Raw genomic sequence first — 21,633 nt, forward strand, 5'->3', positions numbered from 1 at the left:
GAACAGACAGTGAGTTAGATTGATTTTGGGGGGAATTCTCTAAGTTGTGAGCTTTGAGTCAGGTCGTATCCCTACAGAAGTTAAAATAAGTATTAGATTATTTTAGATTGATTTTTATTTGTATTGTGTGTATTTATATTTGCAGTGTGAATTGAATTGTAATTGCTAAATTGTTTGCTGTTAGTTTTGAGCAGTACTTGTACTGGAAAGGTGAGGTATAAATCAATATTGTATTACTATCCTGATGCAAGAACACACAGTATCCAGACACTGGCTTCACCTCTGCGGGAGTTATGAGCACAGTGGGGGCGAAAGAGTGCCCTTTTATGTAGGCAGGGCTGGTGCTAGCTTTTTTGCTGCCCTGTGCAAAAAATTACTGTGCTGACCCCTGCCCCTGCTTCATTCAGTGTCTGTCCCGGGCCCATCAAATAAAGCCCAGCTCTGACCTGCAATCTATATTTTTAAAAACTGACATGCCCCTCCCATTCCAGAGCCCATGGATAGGGAAGGGTATGAGGTACCCTAGGCAAACCTTCAGCCTTGCATACACGCCGCCCCCCCCCCCCCTTCCCCAACACACACATTCCCACATCCTTTACAGACACACACAATTAAATTATGCATTTATAATAAATTTTATATGAAAAAGAACATTCAAAAGTAGTCTTCTGAAGCAAAAATATCACTTACAACATGCATATTATATTTACATGCACTCCAGTGGTGCCAACCAGAAAACTCTGCAAAAAAGACACTTCCAGCTCCTATGGAATTAGACTTTTTGTTGTGGGCTTGGCCCTCAGAAAGCCATGAATAAACAGAATTACCATTACAATATAGTAACCCTCCCATATCAAGACAACCCTAACAATCTTATCTGTGAAAAGGCAACACTGTACATATTACACCAGGCCCTAGAACACCAATAAAACTCTTATCAGGAAACCAAGCTGCTGTAGATACCTACACAGAAATTACATGCTAGCAAAATACCTCACCTCGGTCACCTATGCAGAACACAGAGAGACCCTGACCAAATACAGAATAAAGAGATCAGAAAGTATAAACAGAATCGTGCTGAGAAGAACTGAACTGGAACCCACAACAAGCCAGCCTCTATATGCAGAGTAACAACATAAAAACAGAACCATTACCCTTCTTCATAAAACATTAAATAATAAAATCAAGAAATATAAAACATCAGTCATGATTGTAAAATCATATTTATAAAAAGAATACATATTTCAAACCAGATAATGAATAAAATATCCAAAATGTCCCAAATACTAATAAAAGATTTCAGAACATCTGATGAATAAAAAATCCAATAATTAAAAAAATGTTCTATTTCCCCCCCCCCAAAAAAAAAAATTAGATTTTTCAAAAGAGCAGAATCGTCAAATTACACCCAATAATTAAAACTAAAAAGGATTAAAAATTCTTCTGCTCTCCATTCCTGGGATCTTCTCATTTCTAGTCACCCGGAGATTGTCATGGTTTGGGGGAGTTAGGGCCGCACAAATTTTATCTTCTCTCACGTTCACGCACAATAACACATTCATTCTCTCATACACTCCCTCTGCCTAACATACACAGGCTCCATCTCCCTCACAGATTAAATACACAAACACATGAGACGAGAGTGGTGCTCTTCCCCCCTCCCCCCCCCCCCCAGGCATGGCATAGCACAGGTCAAATCACCGAGATGGCAAGGAGGTGATGTCCCCCTTGGAGTCTGGTCCTTTCAATGATTTCATGTGCTGGGGAAGTGGGCAGACAGGTGTCAGGATTTCCAGAGGTGTGGCAGATAAGTGTCCGTGATATCTTTAAGAAGCTGGCAATCCTGTCACACTCCTCACAACCCTACCATCTGCTTCCCTCCCTTCCCCAGTATTTGCACTCTGGGGAAGGGGGAGATGGGTGAATGGTGAGGGTCTGTGCGTGGCGCTCTCTTTCAGGGCCAGTGCAAGGGTATTAGGCACTCAGCAAACCTTACACCCTTGTGCTCGCCCGTTTCCCTAGCTTTCACAATACTCAATTAAAATTATGCATGAATAACAGATTTTACATAAAAAGGGCATTCAAAGTACAGTCTTCTGATGTAAAAGTATATCTTACAGCAGTATTTGCATGCAATGCTGTGATGCCAATGAGGAAACCCTGCAAAAAAGACATTTGGAGCCTATATGGTATTAGATCTATTGTAAAGTGCATTGGGTTTGGGCTTAGCTCTCAAAAAGCCATGAATAAACTGAACCACAATTACAATATAGTAAACCTCCAATACCAAAACTGCACTAAGTGCCAGCACTCGAATAGTGAAAATCCTACCCGTGAAAATGCAATATTGCAAATATTACACCAAGCTCTAAAATACCAATACATCCCCTATTAAAAAAAACAGAACAAGACTGGCTATTATAGATCCCTACACAGAAACTATACAACAGCAGAATGCCTCACTTCCATTACACACCAGAACGCAGACAGACCATAAAGTATAAATAGAAATGTGCAGACAAATACTGAACTGAAAATTGCTAATAACCAGAACTCTGTATGCAGTGCAACAATGGAAAAACCAAACATCACCATTCCTCATAAAACAAAAAAATCAGGAAATATAAAAGTCATAATAGTAAAACCATACAAATAAAAATAAAAGCTGATGAATAGAATGACATTCTTAAAATTATATTCATATAAAAAATTTTAAAAGTTCCCAAAAACCAATAAAATATGTAAAAATAGCATCAATAATTAAAACTAATAAGGATAAAAAAATTTCCAGCTTTTCATACCAGGGAATTTTTGATTTCCAGTCACTCTGTAATTGCCCTGGAGTAGTGGAGGAATGGGGGCTATGCACAAACGTCTCTCTCATATACACATACTTTTGAACACACATGTTCATTCTCACACACACACACACACACACACACACACTTGCTCACACTCTTACATGCTTTCATACACACACACACATACACATGCTTTCACACACACAAGATCACTCACTCACATGCTCTCTCACACTCACATGCTCACTCACACGCATGCTCACATTTTCGCATGCTCACACATTCATGTGTTCACATACACATGCACATTCACCCAATCCCTTTTTTCCCCTTTCTTCTCACTCACCACTTCTCTTTCCTTCCTTCTCAGTCTCCTTTGCTTTGCTTCTCTCCCCCTCACACTCACTCACCTTATCCCCTTCTCACTCACCCTCTTTACATTCTATCCCTTCTCTCACTTACACCCTCCTCTCCTCTCCCATGCTATTCTCTCTCACACATACCCCCAGTTTCCCTTCCCTTCCCTTCCACTTCACCCACTGGTTCTCTTCTTTTTTTCTGTCCGTGGGGTGTGGAATCCCTGCCAGCACGTCATAATTTCAGCTGCTGCCACTGTCTTTTTCCCACGGGGCTGTGGCCTGGCCCTGGTCCACTCCTGTGAGTACGTCATAAACCTGTGCCGCCACTGCCTCTGTCTTCCTGCTCGTGGGGCTGGGAGCCCCGAGTGCACTTTCTAAATTTGCACTGCCATTGCTGCTATTTCCTTCCTGCTCGTGGGGCTGGGACCCAGCGAGCATATCAGGAATTCTTGCTGCCGCCACCGCCGTCTTCTTCCTACCCGTAGGGCTGGGGATCTGTGCGGGGATATCACAAGTATGGGCCACTGCCACTGTTTTCATCCTGCTCGCAGGGTTGGGAGTCCTGTGAGCACATTAGAAATGGCCTGCCGGCCCGGTGCGCCATCCCATGCAAATGTGCGGTATGCACATCTGCTCGTGCTGGGCCTGTATGCAAGTCTCTTCCGTGCAGATGCCTTGTTCTGGCTCCCCTGTTGATGGAAAAGGAGGGAGATGACTCAGAGTACTGTAAATGGGAAGGAGAAGAGCAGAAAATTCACAGAGGTCCATATACAGTCACTACCTGGATATCAAAGTTGAAGGTATATTCAATAGTGCAACTGCACTAGTGAATATAGCCAGCTATCATAAAGTTAGCTGGAAAATGTTTAAGACAGCTCTTTAGCATGACCAGACTCTGAATATTGGACTTAGCAGGGTAACTTATCTGACTAATGTAACTCCTCCCCTGAAGGCCCCCCTACGTTATCTGGCTAACATTTAGCCAGATAAGTGCTCAAATATTCATTTAGCTGGATAAAGTCTGAGTTTATCTGACTAATTTCCCCTGAATATGGATCTCAAGGAGATGAACTAGAAAACAAGAACAGATTCTCCTTATTTTGGGGGACTTGCTTGGAGGGTGTCAGGAGCCTCATGTCTTTTACTGGGTTGGGTGGGAAGGGTTGAACTGCTGCCTTTCCTTTTTTTCTCTGAGTTAGTCAGTTAAGAGTAAAATTATCTGGCCAGACGTGACTGAATAACATTAGGTCTGCTCCTGTGGCAGTCTTAGAGTTATCCGGCTAACTTAAGCCTGGATTCGCTAAACCGTGATGTTTTATGATGGGGAGGGAGCAACATCATTGGGGGGGGGGGGAGGAGAATTCCATGATATTTTGCCTATCTCTGACAAAATGTGATGGGGCAAGGCCTGGTTGGTGCCATTTTGGAAAATAGTACCTCCTGGGACTAGGAGGAGTCCTGGGCCCTTCTGATGACCATAGATGCCTTCTTTTAGGTACTTCATTATTTTTATGGAAGGGGGAGCCCGGGGTGGGGGGGTGTCCAACGTTTGGGGAGGTTAGCTAAATAGCCAGAGTTGGGCGGGGGGGGGGGGGGGGGATCATCATTGAGCCAACCAGGTTGTTTTTTTTTCTAATTTTTTTGGCAATCCCTGGGGTGGGGAGGAGGGGTCAGTATTGCCCCCCCCTCGTCACTTATTTGTTTACCTTTTCATGACAATTAGAGTTTCGAGCACGGGCCCCTTTAAATCTAATGTAAGAACTTCAGGACTATTGTTTTTCACTTGTAAATAAAATAACTTGGCTGACATAGGGTTCTTTCCTTCTCTTCCCTAATAAGCTGCCAACCACTCTCTTTCCCTTAACCAGGTAAATCATGGATTCCTGTCTTATCATCCATTTATTTATTCCTATTTATTTCCTTCTTCCTTCTGTCTTTCCCTCATACTGTCAACCCCAGTCCCATTTACTCCTTTCTTCCTGTGAGTCATTCTACTCATTTTTGGGTGCAGCTTTCCTCATCTCTCTCTCTCTCTCTGACAGGCCAGTGGCAGAGCATGTGGCAGTAATGGGAAATGTTACTCACCACTGTGATATCCCAGCTTTCCTCTGCTTCCCTAAATGTGCAGTGGAGGCTGGAAAGGTTCTCTCAGCTGCAGCCTGCCCCCCTCTCTTCTCCATATCTTCATGACGTGCAGCAGTGGGGTTTGCACTCAGCCCCTCTTTTCCAGACCTCCGCTAAATATACGTCGGTGCGGTTTGAGGCTTCTTGTGGGTGTGAACAGTCCCTCTCTGCCCCCCCCCCCCCCCACTCCTCCTGGTCTGCGCAATATGGGGTGAAGTTTTCGGGACATAACAGGTCCCACTCTCACTCTCATGGCCTATGGTGGCAGCAGCTCAATTAATCACAGACAGGAGCAGCCCGTTCATTTTCTCCCTAACTAAATGTTCTTGTATCCCTTCTGGAGGACCCCCTGGGATGGTCTCACGGACCTCAGGTTGGGACCCACTGTCCTAGATTTTACCTAGGAAGTGTCTGAATCTGAAGAAGAGATGTGGGCTCTGAGATGATCCATGGAAAACCCGTGTTACATGCCCTGTGGTATTAGCATGAAAATGAAATTGCATGAACTGAGAAATGTACTTAGTACAGAGCAATATTATTGAAGCAGTTTGCTCATATCTACCTCTCTGGTTTCTTGTAGTTTTACTCATTTGTAGGTAAAACTCTTGCACTGTTTAGTATGCCCAAACCCCATGAAGCCCACCATTAGTACAAAGCGATAATTTAAACGTTTTGCATTCTTGTCATGGGCTGCGACTGTGAGCAGAAAGCATGCAAGTCTGACACAGAGAACAGCAGCAAAGGCTGGAATTAAATGTGTAGGTCAAGTAGCCACTTCCTTCGCCTGTGCACTACCACTTCAATTGGAGTGATTTGGGTCACTTGTCTTGATTAATCCTCCAGAAGGTTTCCCAGCGTTTCTTTGAATGTCACCTTTACTTGCAGCCTGTTTCTTCACTCCTTCTTTTCTGTCAGTTTGTACCTGACCAGACTTCTCTGGCCTGAGGATGAAAGTTCTTATTCAGCAAAAAATGGCAAGTAAAAAGCTCCCAGTTTTGCTATAGGGTTTATTTTATTTATTTACTGGCCGATACAGTAAAACTTGCGGGAGAGCGGGCGAATGCCCACTCTCCCAGCGCGCGCACAGGACACTCTCCTGTGCGTGCGATACAGTAATTTAATTTATTTAAATGAGGGCCGGCAGTAAAAAGAGGCGCTAGGGACACTAGCGCGTCCCTAGCGCCTCTTTTCGGACAGGAGCGGCGGCTGTCAGCAGGTTTGACAGCCGACGCTCAATTTTGCCGGTGTCGGTTCTCGAGCCTGCTGACAGCCACGGGTTCGGAAACCGGACACTGGCAAAATTGAGAGTCCGGTTTTCAACCCAGGAGCCGCGGGCCTATTTCCAATTTTTTATTTTTTTTTTAACTTTTTTTAACTTCTGGGACCTCCGACTTAATATCGCCATGATATTAAGTCGGAGGGTGCACAGAAAAGCAGTTTTTACTGCTTTTCTGTGCACTTCCCTGGCGCTGGCATGAAATTAACACCTATCTTTGGATAGGCGCTAATTTCTTAAAGTAAAATGTGCGGTTTGGCTGCACATTTTACTTACTGAATCGCGCAGTAATACCTAATAGGGCCATCAACATGCATTTGCATGTTGCGGGCACTATTAGATTCGGGGGGGTTGGACGTGCGTTTTCGACGCGCTGGAGCACACTGTACTGTATTGGCCTGTTAGTTTGTAATTCCTTAACGCATTAGGAATCTTCAAACAGTCCCGCGCATAAAAATGAGCATATACCCGCAAAAGCAGCATGTTCTTGCGCCGTTTTATAAACATCAAACGTATGCTCGTATTTTTCGCTTTTGCGCGCACATCTACCTGTGCAGAAAAAAAGGTGGCGATCTGGGGCGTTGCAGGGTGAGGCTGAGATTGACCCGCACAAGTCGCTGTTTTGTGAGAGGCTTACGTGAGTCCATGTGGTAACTTGTTCACACAGTTTTACACCCGCTGGTTACCTCGCACAATTGGCAACAGACCCGTCTGTCGTCAGTGGTCGGGTGGGAGGTGTGGGGGAGGGGGGAGTTCAGGTTGAAGAACTAGAGAGGGTCTCAATGACCTGGAGAAGGACAGGGTGAACTGGTAGAGGGCTCGGGGAAACAAGTGATTTCAGTTATGTGCGGACGTTTTAAAATATCCTGACCTACGCAGGTAAATCAGGGTTTTACATGAGCAAGTCATATATTTTTCTTTTTTTTTGCAAAGTACGTGTGTCCAAAACATTGAAAAATGCTCTTTCAGTACATTGCAGGTATTTTTGCGAAAACGTATATTCACACGTTTGTTAGGGGTAGACATCCGTGTATTTTATAATCTGCGTGTATCTGTTACACGCAGGCTATACATGAAATATTACAGTAGTTCTCTGCATGGCCATATCTGCACATGTATGGGAGCATGCAGAGTTGCTTGAAAGGTGATAACTTGACCTTGCAAGGGTTATAAATATGTTCCCCCTGTGCTTGTACATATCACTTGCCTTCCTAACTTATCCACAGCTTGAGGTGAAAGCCACAGACCTGAATTGTGACTGTTTTATTGTAGTTTGCATTGGTCAAATTTTTGCTGGAATTTTGCGGGAATATAAATCAATATAAAAAGCGAGACTGCCTTCTAAATTGTCTCCCCGCATTTTGGGTGATCAGTGGCCGTGCCACATAAAGTAAAGCAAATCAATCAAGGCACACATTTTCCAGTTGCCAGTGGCAACCGGGAATTCAGATTTGGTGAGGGATTGCCGTTGCCGCCCAAGAGCTCTCTCCCTGCGAGTGGCTGTGATGCAGGGGAGTAGTCAGGAAGCTCTTCTGTTTGCTGTTCTGTGTCTCTTCTGCCTGCACTGGCATGAAAGTGTTGCACTGAGAGAGTGAACACAATAGAAGGATATATAGAAATGGTGGGAAGGTAAGAGAGATCAAAGGTGGAGGAGGGGAGAGATGCAGGGGGGGGGAAGGGGGTGACGAGTAAGATCCTGGGTGCTGCCCTGCTGCAGGGAGGAACAAGCTGTGGTTATTCCACACAGTAGGAGAGAAAGAAAGAAAGGTTACCATTTTCTGGGGCAAGTGATTGCACCAGAAATCACCACATTTGCCTCATTTTCTCTACATGCAGGTAAAGTGGGGGTCACTAATACTGTGGGGTCCTTTGCTTTTTCCTTCACTCTAGCTTGTTGGCGGATCCTACATAATGCACAAGGATGTAAGAGCCTTGATTTCTGACATACTCATGTCCCAGAAAATGTTTATTTGAATTTCCACCAACTCCTGCTGATCTTAGGGTGAGCAAGTCTGGCAAGAATTCATTTTATTTGGCGAATGCAATGCAGTTGTACCTGATGTTTCAAGCCCTCAATCGTTTGCTAAAATGCTAGTTTAGACTTTCTTGGACTAGCTGCCCTCTCCAGATAAACCTGTGCATTCATAAAGAGGAGATCTCTCAGAAGTAAATATGAAACATTGGAAAAGTTTCATTTGTAGTGCTTTCTTTTCCTGAATCGGGTTTGAACCCCCTTTATGGGGTCTCTCTGTTAGCATTCAAGGCAATTTACAGTAATCTGATTTTGATAGGCCTCTCAGAAATCATGGTTTGAAAGCATGGTTTTTCTCACAAGTTTCTTTTTTGTGATTAGAAGATTGAGTAAACTTAATTAACTTTCAGTCGTTTATTTTGTTTCTGCTCCAGTAGTACAGATATGTTATTTAAATTTGTTATTTAATATAGGTTTTATTTGATGTATTTTATATTTGTTTTGAGTTTTATTTATATGTTAAGCATTTGATGTTTGAATTTGTATTTGAATTGTTTTGTAAACTACCTTGATTGATTGTGGGAAGGACAGTCTATGCAATTATTAAATTAAACTAGATGTCAGTATTTACCAAAAGAACTGGTAAGTCATTTAGGACTGGAGTTTCCTTCAAACCCTATGGAGATTGGCAGGGTTGAAATCATATTAGCTAAGCTGCAGCTAACTCTGCCCTAGTAAGTTGCCATTTGAATTTACTTCATCTTATCAGAATTCAAGTCACACAGAGAACTAAGTCCCAATTTTGACCAGGCTCCTTGAAATTGAGCAGAGCTGGTTAATAAGGATATACTTGCTAATGTGAACTTGCCACCTAAAGTAACAGATTAGGTAGGAGAGTTAAACAGATCATTAAAAATAAATGATCTATCAAACCCTCCCCCATATCTGGCAAGTTAAGAAATCTGAGGTGGTCAGTATCAAAGTACAAACTATCCCACTAAAATATTCTGAGCCAGGTAAATCTAAGCCACCCGCTTAAAAAAATGCAGATTTCAAAGAAAGCTGTAAAGCTGAAAACCATACAGAAATCTGAGGCAGCCTCACCAAATCCTAACCAGCATCCTTGCCATTTTCCAGAACTGCTGTTTAGTTGAATGCATAGCTATCTTTTTTTTTTTTTTCTTATGACTATGGCCTGTCATTATCTTAGTGAGGAGGTATAATTTAAGGGCCCCCTTGACTGTTCTGTTTTGCCCTCAGAGTGGAGGACAGGCAGAGCCTTCTGGAGTCTGAGCTGAAGACTGTACAGGCCTTGCTCAAGGAGCTGGAGAAGTTTTTCAAGTGGATGCAGGAGGCAGAAACCACAGTCAACGTCCTGGGAGATGCCTCCCAGCGGGAGGATGCCCTTCAGGACACTCCCAGCGTCCGCAGACTCAAAACGCAGATGCAGGTAGGAGCCAGAAAACTTGCCTTGCTGCTGCATTTTTAATCCGTAACCTCTCCCCTTGCATATTTCATATAGTCTCTGCGGTTTATTTTCTTATTGTTTCTTTTTAAATGTGAGTGGGCTGGGGAAACATGCAGAACACAGCATGATATGCATGACCACAGGGGGTGACTGCTTCTCCAAATTCAGAAATAGGACAGCAATACCATGGCTAAGACATGAGAATCATAACCATCTAACTCTTTTTTTTTTTTTGCAAGAGCAAATGGAAAAGAATGCTTCTGTGGAAAAATTAGAAACATAGTTCTAGAAACAAAACATAGAGAGGGTAATTTTATAACAGCCCGGGTAGAAAGTAGACACGATCTTCAAATTTGCACGTGTAAGTCCACTTTGAAAATTCGGGGGTGTACATGGGAGCCCTGCACGGCATGGGCATACACATCTATATCTGCTTGGGAGCGAGTGTAAATTTTTTTGGCACATGTAAATAAATAATAAATAAAATGTTTTTGAAAGTATAGTTTCCTGACCATGGGAATGCTTCTTTCACGTATTCATCAAAGTATGTGTGGAAATCGCCTCTGTGCATACATTTACGCATACAGGCATAAATGTCCTGGTCCCCTCCTAGGAAGTTTTCAAAAGTCCATTTACATGCATATAAAAACCAGCTTTTATGCACACAAATGCTTCTATTTATTTATTTATTTGCAGGTTTTTATATACCGAGGTTTGGCACACGCCTTCACTCCAGTTTACAGTTAAAACAACATTTTCAGTAAATAACAGTTGTACAGTGAAGATCAGTAACTAATCATTTGAAATTTGTACATTAAAATCTAAACGTAAATATAGTGGTCATATTGTGCAACAGAGATTATATTGATTGTAGTTGGGGACTTAGACAGGCGGGCCCAAAATATGACAGCTCATAAGGCCCATCTGGTCCACCCAATCTCCTTTTTGGTTGATTTCACTTGATCACAGGCTTTACCTTCACTTCCTTGCACTTTAACTTTACAAACCTTTTAGGTACCAACATTCCACAAGTGGAACATTTTTAAGCCAGGTTTTAAGTTCTTGGTACTTAAATTACAGGCCGATACAGTACAGTGCGCTCCCGCGTTTGGATGCACATTTTCGACGCGCTAGCTTTACCCCTTATTCAGTAAGGAGTAATAGTGCGTCAACAACGTGTGTCCAACTCCCCCCCCCTGAAACTAATAGCGCCAGCAACATGCAAATGCATGTTGATGGCCCTATTAGTTATTCCCGCGCGATTCACTAAGTAAAATGTGCAGCCAAGCCACACATTTTACTTTCAGAAATTAGCGCCTATCCAAAGTAGATGTTAATTTCTGCCGGCGCCGGGAAAGTGTACAGAAAAGCAGTAAAAAATGCTTTTCTGTACACCCTCTGACTTAATATCATGGCGATATTAAGTCGGAGGTTTCAAAAGTTAAAAATTAATTAAAAAAAAAATTAAAATCGGCTCGCGGGTTGAAAACTGGACGTTCAATTTTGCCGGGGTCCGGTTTCTGAACCCGTGGCTGTCAGCCGCCGCTCCTGTCAAAAAAGAGGCGCTAGGGACGCGCTAGTGTCCCTAGCGCCTCTTTTTACTGCGGGCCCTAATTTGAATAATTTGTTTTAGTGAATCGCGCGCACAGGAGAATGGGTGCTCTCCCGCGAACTTTACTGCTTGTTCATTTCGAGCCACTTGCTCTAAGCTCCTCCTAATGCGTTGATTGGAATGGCCAGTTCTTTGCTCAGGTTATTTGAAGATGGAAATAAAGTTAATTGTGATAAGCTGCTTGATATATTTTTTTTATATAATCAGAGAAAAATCAAGCAGTAGGGCTTCAAGAATAGAAGTCTCTGACGGGCGCTGTTGACTGAATCCTGGAATTGTTAGTGCAAGAGAGACTTATGATTTCCGCTTCATGCTTTGGTTAAAGTCATTCTATAAAATGATGGACATGCAAAGAACAAAAAATGTTTTTCAAGAAGTAAAGGTTTTGCCACTTTTTATTCATATTCCTGATCTTGACGGACTGACTTTTCCAGCAGAATTTCAAGGTCATTGATTGCTATGTGGCTTTTCAAAGTGTATTTCATTTTTTAACAAATAGATGTGTTTTTCTTAACTCCCTTTTTCTTTTTTTGTAATTCTCTGCTATGCTCTTTGGACCATTTCAAGTTGCAAGACAGAGGAATAGTGTGAACTGGGACTTTTCCCGATTTCTCACTAATTATGCAGTTTTTAGCATGTCACTGTGACTCTGTTCACCTTACTGTAGTTTATGAATAATAATGTTGCTCCTTCTTGCCTCTCCCATTCTGAAGCTACCGTGGAGATCAGACATGAAAATAAATTATTCGGACTTTCCAGAGAGAGCTGTATTCCTGTTTCTAATGCAGTATAGCCAAAGGGGCAGATTTTAAAACCTGTGCGCAAGCGCAGATTTGTCGCGCAACCCAGCACGAACAAATCTACGCCCGATTTTATAACATGCGCGTGCAGCCGTGCGCATGTTATAAAATCCAGGGTTGGCGCGTGCAAGGGGGTGCACAATTGTGCAACTTGCGCGCGCCAAGCCGCACAGCCTGCCTCCATTCCCTCCGAGGCTATTCCGAAATCGGATCGGCCTCGGAGGGAACTTTCCTTCCGCCCCCTGCACCTTCCCCTCCCTTTCCCTACCTAACTCGCCCCCCAGCCCTACCTAGAACCCCCCTTACCTTTGTTGAAGAAGTTACGCCTGCCGGCCAACAGCCGGCCTGGAGGCTCAGGCCACACCCCGCCCCACCCCCGGACCGCCTACGCCCCGCCCCTTTTTGCAAGCCCCAGGATATACGCGCATCCCGGGGCTTGCGCGCGCCACCAAGCCTATGCAAGATAGGCTCGGCGTGCGCAGGGGGAGGCAGGGGTAGGTTTTCGGAGATTGCGCGCGTATCTTATGCGCGCAACCCTTTGAAAATCTACCCCAAAGTGTGCATTGAAGGTTTTTGTTTACTTGACAAGACACTGTTGTAAACATAAATTGTTAATGTGATGAATATGTTTTTGTAGTAGAATTGTTGGGTGTTTATTGTTTGTTTTATTTTATTTTTTAATTCCTCAACTTCATGCATTCTCTCCTTATACCCTCCCATTCAGCTCTTTTCAGAGACACAGATAGCAGGATTTTTACAATTTCATTTTTTCAACCTATTCTTCCATTAATGGGTCAAACATGACAGTGACTTCTAACCACTAACTACACCCAGCTATTGTCCTATTTAAAAAAAACAAAACCCCCCAAAAAAAACCTTTTATGGCAATGTTTGCTGAAAGCTATGCAGGTCATGGAACAAGCACACACAATAAAACTTAGTGCACACAAGGAAAAGAAAAAGAAAGGTGTTTCAAAGAACACTACACATGAATTTTGTGTACTATGTTGCACGCAATAACTTTTTCGTACACGCAATCCACGTTCGTGCACTGCCATGTGGGAGATCTGCGTTCTATTCTCAAGCTTCCTCTGGGCTAGCTGGGCCCAGCGATGCTGCTGAGGCAGTGTTCACACCACTTGCGTGAGGAAAGGATTCTCGGCCATCGCATTACAGTGACACCTAGTGGCCAGACTCTGGGTGCGCACGTATCAGGCTCTGGAAGGGGCTATGATCTGTGAACCCTGGCAAAGGACAGTTGCAGCAGATGGGGATGGGGGGGGGCACGGATGTGATTTTATAAAATGGGGAAAACCTTCTGTGACCCTTCAATGCCCTGCTTCAACTGGCACAGCTATGTGATGAAAACTCTGTGCACTGTCTGTATGCACTACCCGACTCTTCAAGTGTTCTGAAATTAGCGCTCCAGCCTTATTCAAATAGTAATTTCTCTATACATGGAAAAATTGGTGCTTTAAAAACTTAGTGACAGAAGGGGGGTGCTTTGAAGACTAGCAAGATGGCGGCAAGGATGGCATTATTAAGCCTGGGTTGAATAAATTGCCCTGATGCTTCAGTTCTTCCTGTTGTTGTTTTAGATGTTTTCTCATGCTTTGCTTTGAGTGCTGTTTCAAATACCGTAAGCTTTACTCAAGTTATATAAAGAGGTTTAACAAACCTAGCATACGTTTAATGACACATTGGTGCCTATGGCTGATGTGACCTCGTTCATAGGCACCATCCTCTAAGGGCACTGTAACGCGAAAACTATTGGTCTCCAGCTTCTTCCCTCCCCTCGCCCATGGAGCCTGAAAAATAATCAATCTCCCGCCAGGACAATGAAGCACACACTCCTGAACTCTCTCTGCCCAGGCCTAGCAATGAAGAGTAGTGCTGCCCATAGGGTAGCAAACAATATCGGCCTCCTTCTCCCCCGATTCCCCACCCAGGCAGTGCTGAACAGCGAGGCCCTAGGGACGCAAAAAGCATTGGTCTTTTCCTCCCTTTCTCTGCCCGGCAGTGAAAAGTAGCGTGGACGGCAGGTGGTCCTCAAGGAGCAACAGTGAACAGCAGTAGTGTAGCCCGTGGGATGGCCTCCCTCCCCATGATTCAGCATAGCTGGAGGTTAGATGAGAGAGAGAGAGTCAATGCGAGTGTGTGTGTGTCTGATTGAGCATGTGAGAGAGTCTTTTGTGTGTATGTGTGTGATTGAGCATGTGAGAGAGTCTTTTGTGTGTGTCTGATTGAGCATGTGAGAGTTTTTTGTGTGTGTGTATGATTGAGCATGTGAGAGAGAGGTGTGCGCGTGTGACTGAGCATATGTAAGAGAATGAATGAGACTATGTATGTTTGTGTATATTTGAGCATGAGAGAATGATCAACTGTGTTATGTGTATATGAATGAGCATGCGTGAGAGACAGCATATGAACATGTGTGAATGACTGAGCCTGTGACAGAGTATGATCATGTATGTGTATATGATTTATCATGTGACAGAGACTGAACGAGTATGTGTGTGTATGACTGAGCATGAGCGAGAGCGATTGAGCACGTGTGTGTATACGGTTAAGCATGAGAGAGCCAACAAACTTGTATGTTTGTATATGAAAAAAGTGTATATATCTGCTAATCCATGACAATCTCAGGTCATCTAGAAATGAACGATTTCCCAGGTATGGACAGCAGGGGATTTTTTTTTAATCTTTACTAGTTTTAATTATTGGGTAATATTTGATGTATCAACTGTATTGAAATATTTTATTGACTTCTGGAAATGGATAAAGATATGAGTTTTTAATTGTTGGATGTTCTATGCATCAACTGTTTTGAAACATTTAAAATTGTTATTAGTATGGTGTTACTATTTCTGATTTATGTTTTTGATTTTATTGTTTGATATTTTATGAGGAATGGTGATATTTTCCTTACACTGTGTACATTCTAGCTTTTTGTAGTTTCCAATTCAGTTTTTGACTGCACATTTCTATTTACACTTTACAGTCTCTATCTTAGGAATTTAGTGAGGGTCTGTCTGTGTTCGGCATGTGTGAACAAGGTGAAGTGCTCTGCTAACTTGTAGTTTCTTTGTGGGAATCAATAACAGCCTGGTTTGTTCTGTTTTCTTAATAGGAGGTGTTTTGGTGTTTATGGCCTGGTGTAATATTTGCAATGTTGCCTTTTCATAGGTAGCATTGAATGCTGGCAGTTAGTGCTGTCTTGGTAAGGGAGCTTTATTATATTGTAATTGTAATTCTGATTACTCGTGGCTTTCTGAGGACCAAGCCTACACCTAACATGTGCTACCATAGGCCTAATACCATATTGGTTCCAAGTGCCTTTTTTCTTTTACTACTTTTGTACGCTTTTCTAGTTAGCACCACAGCAATGCATGTAAATATGTTGTTGGAAGTGATGGGGGTACATATTCAAAAGCCATTTAGACAGATAACAGGAAGGATATCCGTCTAAATGACTTAACTGCATATTAAAAGGCCTATCCGGCTAAATCCTAGCCAGATAATTTAGGCAGGTAAGTCAGGGGCGTGCCTGGAGCAGGAGGTAGGTGCTCCGGGGAGGAGCAGAGATATCCGGTTAAGTTAATGCACCATAGGGCAGGTCTGTAGTTAGCCGGATACCACATATCTGGCTAATTCCAACTTCTCCAGGTATATTCAGTGGCGTGGATATGCCACTGAATATCCCAGTTAAGTTAGTTGGGTATGTGTATCCGGCTAACTTATCTAGCCACTCAGTGGCTGTGTATTTACCCTGATATTTTTAGCTCAGAATGACCTTTTTCATGTAAAATCTGAATAATCTTTAATTGTGTGTGGGGAGGGTGTGACTAGGAGGGGGGGGTCCCATGACTGCAGGGTTCTGAAGGGGGGAGCCCTGGTGCATGGCCCCAGCCCTGGACTGACTCTGCAATGACTGGATTAAAGAAAGTTGAGGGGGAAAAAAAGATCCCCGGGAATTGTGAATGAAGGCCCCTGGTGCTAGGATCTCTCTACTGGTTCTGTTTAAGCTGGAAGCTCTAAGGAGCCAGAGGAAACTGCTGGGTGAAAATAAAACTCAAAACCCTTTCCGTTTAACAGTCTCCCTCCCAGCTCGTGGTATCGTGTGTTATGCTCAGGATGAGGGCGCACTTTTTCACTTGGCCATAGATGCCACATGGCCTGCCTACAGCTCTGATTGATACAGTGCAGTTTTGCATGAGGACTTTGACTGGAAGGGCGTCGGGTCGCCAGTTTCTCTGTTTTCAGATCTGCCTTCCTGTGTAAAGGACATGAAGAATATATTTCAAACATCTTGCAATGCACACAGATTTGTAGCCATTGGAAGGTTCCAGTCATTGGTGATTATTCTGCCGGGTCACTTCCAGACCCAGTATTTTTTTTTTTTTTAGAAAATCACCCCCAGTTGCAGCTGCTATGTATTTTACCCTGATGAGAAAGCAGTACAAAGGTTAAGAAGCAATTTTCTCGAAATAGACTTAACTGGACTGTAAAGGGTTAGTTATGGATTTCAGTGAGCAAGCCAGCCTAATCACGTGACAATATTTATTTTTTCATTCTCTGGGCCAGCTTTGTTAAGGGCAGTGTATCAGTTAGAACTGTGTTTTTCTCTCAGTGTCCTGTGGGAGACTGGGTTGGGTGAGTAGGCAGAATAGCTCAGCTGGGACAGTAAACAGTTCAAATAAAGGTTTACAACGTCGTCGTGGAATCAAAGGAACAAAACAGCTACCCGGAGTTGTAAAGGCATGCTCTGGGAACAGAGGCTCAGGCTCATGTTTGTAGGGCTTGTAGCCTGATGTCCAGGGTATAGAAATTCAGCCTCAAATCTATAGGCTCTGCAGTCTTTCATCAGCCTTTCTTTCAGGAAGTAGATTCAGGCTGGCGGGGGGGGGGGGTGCTCTGGCAGGGAGTCTGAGCAGTAAACTCCCTCCACATCCTTCTCTGGATAGATTTTGACTTGCAAGGAGTATATAACACTCTCCTGTGGGAATTCAGTAAGTCTGGGCAGCAGCAAACCTTTCCAGGCTGCCCCACTTGTTTCCTAAGTAGTGGAGTCTTCGCCTGGCTATAGTCAGTTGCTAGTGGAAGACAGAGGTCTGAGCATGCAGTTTGCAGTAGCAGCTTTTGTATTTTGCTGGCCTCTCACTGGAAAGCCTGGCCTGGATTACTAGCAAAAGCTATAATCAAGTGTATCAGGCTTGTACCTTTGGGGCATTCCATTGCACTTGTCAGGGCCATCCCAGGTAGTTTATAACTCAAACTGTGGTCCGTAGGGGCTGACCCTGTGGTTCAGACTTCAGTGCTGTGGCACAGGGGTCCAGGTCCAGACCCCCTGTCAGCTGGGTACATTATGAACACAGAGTACTCGGGCCTGGGAAGAGAGGAAAGATGGCTGCTGTTACTGTGGCAGCCCCAACAGCCAGTGAATGATGTTAAGAGTGAGCCTTAGAATTGACGCCCCTCCAGGATTTAGGTAAGTTTCCCCATGCCTTTGAGGTGAGGCTGTCCTGGATCTGGCTCCCTCTACCCTCCCCCCAGCATGCTGTCTGGTGAGAGAAAGAGGAAAAGGTAGAAAGGGGGCATACACATGTCAGAGTGCTGGACTAAAAGAATAGGCACCAAGGGTACTTTTATTTTTAGCATTTTATTGATTTTCCTTTTTTTGGCTAATATGATCTTTTTTTTTTTTTTTTGCTCCTTTTCCTTATTTTCACCTTTTGCTTGTCTTTGCCATCTCCTTCCTCCCTCCCTCCTTTCAGGTACTCTCCTTCTCAAATCATCTCCCTCCCAGCTTCTCTTTCCCCCTCCCCAGCCTTCTTCTCCTCCCTCCAGTGTCTCTCCTCCTCCAGTCTGAGCCCTGCCAGCATGTTTTACCTCATCTCTCTCTCTTTCTCTGACCTGGACTTCGCCAACTGCAGAAACTCTTCCCCCATCCCTTGGCCTCAAATTTTAGGTGACCTGGCATATGAAATGTTTCTAGCCCTGCACAGAGAAAACTTAGATACGAGGACATGAGGGTTGTCTCTAGGGTGTTGCATCGGCAATGGGCTCCCATTTTCTGTGTTTAGTGTGAAGAGGGCAAGGCTAACATTATGAAAGAAAATTCATAGAAATCAAAATGTTGGCATGACGTATTCATCTCATGATTGAATGGAAGCGGAGATGAAATTCTCGCAACCATGAAGCTACTCTTCTGCAGAGTAGAGTACAATGATGTTCTGTTTGTCTGCAGAGTAATATTTTTAATACAACTTACAGTGTATGTTCTTTCTGAACACAGTGTTGGCTGTCAGTTAAGTTTCTTGTCTTCCTCGTGCCCTGTTCTTTGTATCTTCCTGACTGTGAGAGAATATTAAATACGGACCGATAGATTCCATACCCAGTTCTAAACACAGAGCCATAGAATGAAGTGGCAGGTAAAGACCAGGATGTCCATTTTTCCTTCATGCTGCATTTCCGCAGAACCTAGCTAGATCTCTGGTTTTACTCTTCTTTCCTTGCAACTAATGATCCTCTAGCATTAGCCCAGGCTTTCCTGAATTCTGATTCTCTGATACTACCCTCCCCCATTGGGTGGCTTGTCCTTGCACCCACCATGTTTTCAAAGTTAAATGGATGCTACTGAGATGATTGACAACAGTTGAGAGAATGGCTGTGCCATAGACTTCCCCACAGCAGCATTATTAGAGTTCAAAGCTTAATCTCAGGTGGTGGAAAGCCCAACTTAAAAAGGCTCAACTGTGAGCACCCCGTACGTTTGTGAAATTGGAGTGATATCCTTGGAAAGCCCTTGCAAAATGTCTTAAGGGCCCGATATTCAAAAGTACTGTATTTTTCACTCCATAAGACGCACCTAGGATTCAGAGGGGGGAAATTAAAAAAAAAAAAAATGGTGTGCTAAACCGGTTCTGTTCCCGGGCGTCTGTGCATCTTATGGAGCAAATTAGGGGAGTGCATACATTTTTTTTTTGTCCCCATTTCGTTTTCGGGTCTGGGGAGGGCCACTCCCCAGATCAGAAAACTTTTATAGTTCTCTTTCTGTGGGAACACCCCCCCCCCCCACACACAAAAAAAAACCCCATCCCAATCCTTTAAATTTAATTAACTACAACCCCCCACCCTCCTGACGCCCCCCCCAAGACCTACCAAAAGTCCCTGATAGTCCAGCGGGGGGTCCAGGAGCCATCTCCTGCACTTGGGCCGTCGTCTGCCAGTAATCAAAATGGCGCCGATGGCCCTTTGCCCTATGTCACAGGGGCTACCAGTGCCATTGGTCGGCCCCTGTCACATGGTAGGAGCAATGGACATGTTCCTACTATTTTTCGCTCCATAAGACGCACAGACATTTTCCCCCCAAAGTGCGTCTTTTGGAGCGAAAAATATACAGTAAGTGTTTATTTAAGTTATCCAGACAAAACTTATCCGGCTAACTTAAATGGGATATTCAGTAGGACGGCTATACTGCTGAATATTCAGCTACAAAATATTACTTAGCTGGATAAGTGGGGGCCGCTGAATATAGCCGGATATTCAGTGGCTGCCACTTGGCCGAAGAAGTCACTACTTATCTGGCGAAGTAGTGCTAAATATCGGTCTCTAAGAGTTGTGCTTCTAAGGGAAGTGCTAAGTTTAGATGCTAAGGAATTGTCTAATCATGTATAAAGTGCAGGTATGTAAGAAGTTTTTCTGTTTTAGCTTTATTGTGATTATGCAACCTGCTAAAATCTCTGAGGTAGATTTTAAAAGCCTGGCGCACACCAAAATCGGGAGGTACACGCAAACGTCGGGCTCGTGTGCGCCCACCAAATTTTAAAGCCGCTCAGTTGCGCACGTATCTCCTGATCCATACACATCTCAAAAGTTTTCAAAAAGGGGCGTGGGCATGGTCCTGGAAGGACATGGGCATTTCAGGACATGGCCAACAGTTGTGTACGTAAATACTTACGTGCCTGGACACACGTCCAGATATCCTGCCGTGTAAGTTTACCTCTGCTAGGGTTGAAATGTAAGTTTTAAAAAAAAAACAAAACTAGCCATACCTGAGGGGTTTAAGGGTCTGGGAGAAATAGGGGGCATATACGCTATTCAACCAGTGGGTATGGAGGGCCCAGCTGTTAACTGGACGAACTGGTGAAACTGGCAATGGCGTGGACATGTGTCCCTTTTAAATTTACCTGACTCACGTGGTAGAAGTGGGATTTACGCGAATAGGCATGGGCCCACTTAAAACTGGGCGCGCCTGTGCACGCGGTCAGGCTGTTTTATAACATGCGTGCAAGTTAGAAAACGACCACGTATCTGGGCGTGTGCCATTGCACACACGCCAAAGTGTGCCTGCACACCGGTTTTGAAAGTTACCATCCAAATGTGCACTGACAATTTTAACATACATGTTGAGGCATTCAGAGATGGTCCAGAAAGGCAGAAAAGATTGTTTAACATTGTTTTCACATAATCTGAACAATACAATTTTTTCTAAAATTATTTTGAGGACAGTTTCTAATGTATTTTTCTCCCACTTTTCTTGAGAGAGGCTGAGGTGAGAAGAAAGCTAAATAAAGGAAAGAGCCCTTTCCTAATTATAGACTGGAAGGAGACTCCTCCATCCACTCCCGTCTCAAAGCATCACCAGAATAATGTGTCTCAATGCTACAAGCCCCGCTATGCATGCAGCAAAAACTCAGAATCTCACACCAAGCTCTGTTGTGTTTGTAGGAAACTTATAATTCACAGGAAATGTTTTTCCATGGACAAGAAGGACAAAAGAGCCACACAAATGGGTGACATCTCTTGACAGCTCTGATGCAGGAAAAATCTCTTTCATACAGCTCTAACAGACTAAAAAGTCTTTGAGCATGTACAGCAGTTCCTGCGTTGGCGGCCCTGTACGAGCCCTCTTTTTTTTTTTTGTGTCCATGGTAGCTGATCAGATATTGGGGAAACAGCTGTCTCTGAAGAAGCTGTCGCCATGAGTTTTCAGTGTTTTTCTCTTTTCACATCTTTGGTTTCTTCTTTTAATTTGTTCGAGCCAAAAAATGAATAGGTAGCTGTTATTTTCTCCAGTTTTTCTAGTTTGAAACAGAATGACAGGTAAATACCAAAACTGGGGAAAAGCCCCTTTAAACTATGTACTCCTTGCCATCATAAGATGGAGATTCGATTTACATTGTTATGTCTTTGGTGCTTAGCTCCATATCACAATAATA

The 21,633-nt window shown here is 43.7% G+C and overlaps 1 protein-coding gene across 1 annotated transcript in view; it reads left to right on the forward strand.

The window, feature by feature from the left end:
• Positions 1-21,633, forward strand: part of UTRN (utrophin) — a 1,458,479-nt gene that overhangs the window by 553,910 nt on the left and 882,936 nt on the right. The window contains exon 52 of the mRNA XM_029594027.1: positions 9,793-9,982. Coding sequence (XP_029449887.1) covers positions 9,793-9,982 — 190 coding nt within the window. The remainder of the gene's footprint in view (positions 1-9,792; positions 9,983-21,633) is intronic.

The sequence above is a fragment of the Rhinatrema bivittatum genome, chromosome 3, assembly GCF_901001135.1.
Source record: "Rhinatrema bivittatum chromosome 3, aRhiBiv1.1, whole genome shotgun sequence".
Lineage (NCBI taxonomy): Eukaryota > Metazoa > Chordata > Amphibia > Gymnophiona > Rhinatrematidae > Rhinatrema > Rhinatrema bivittatum.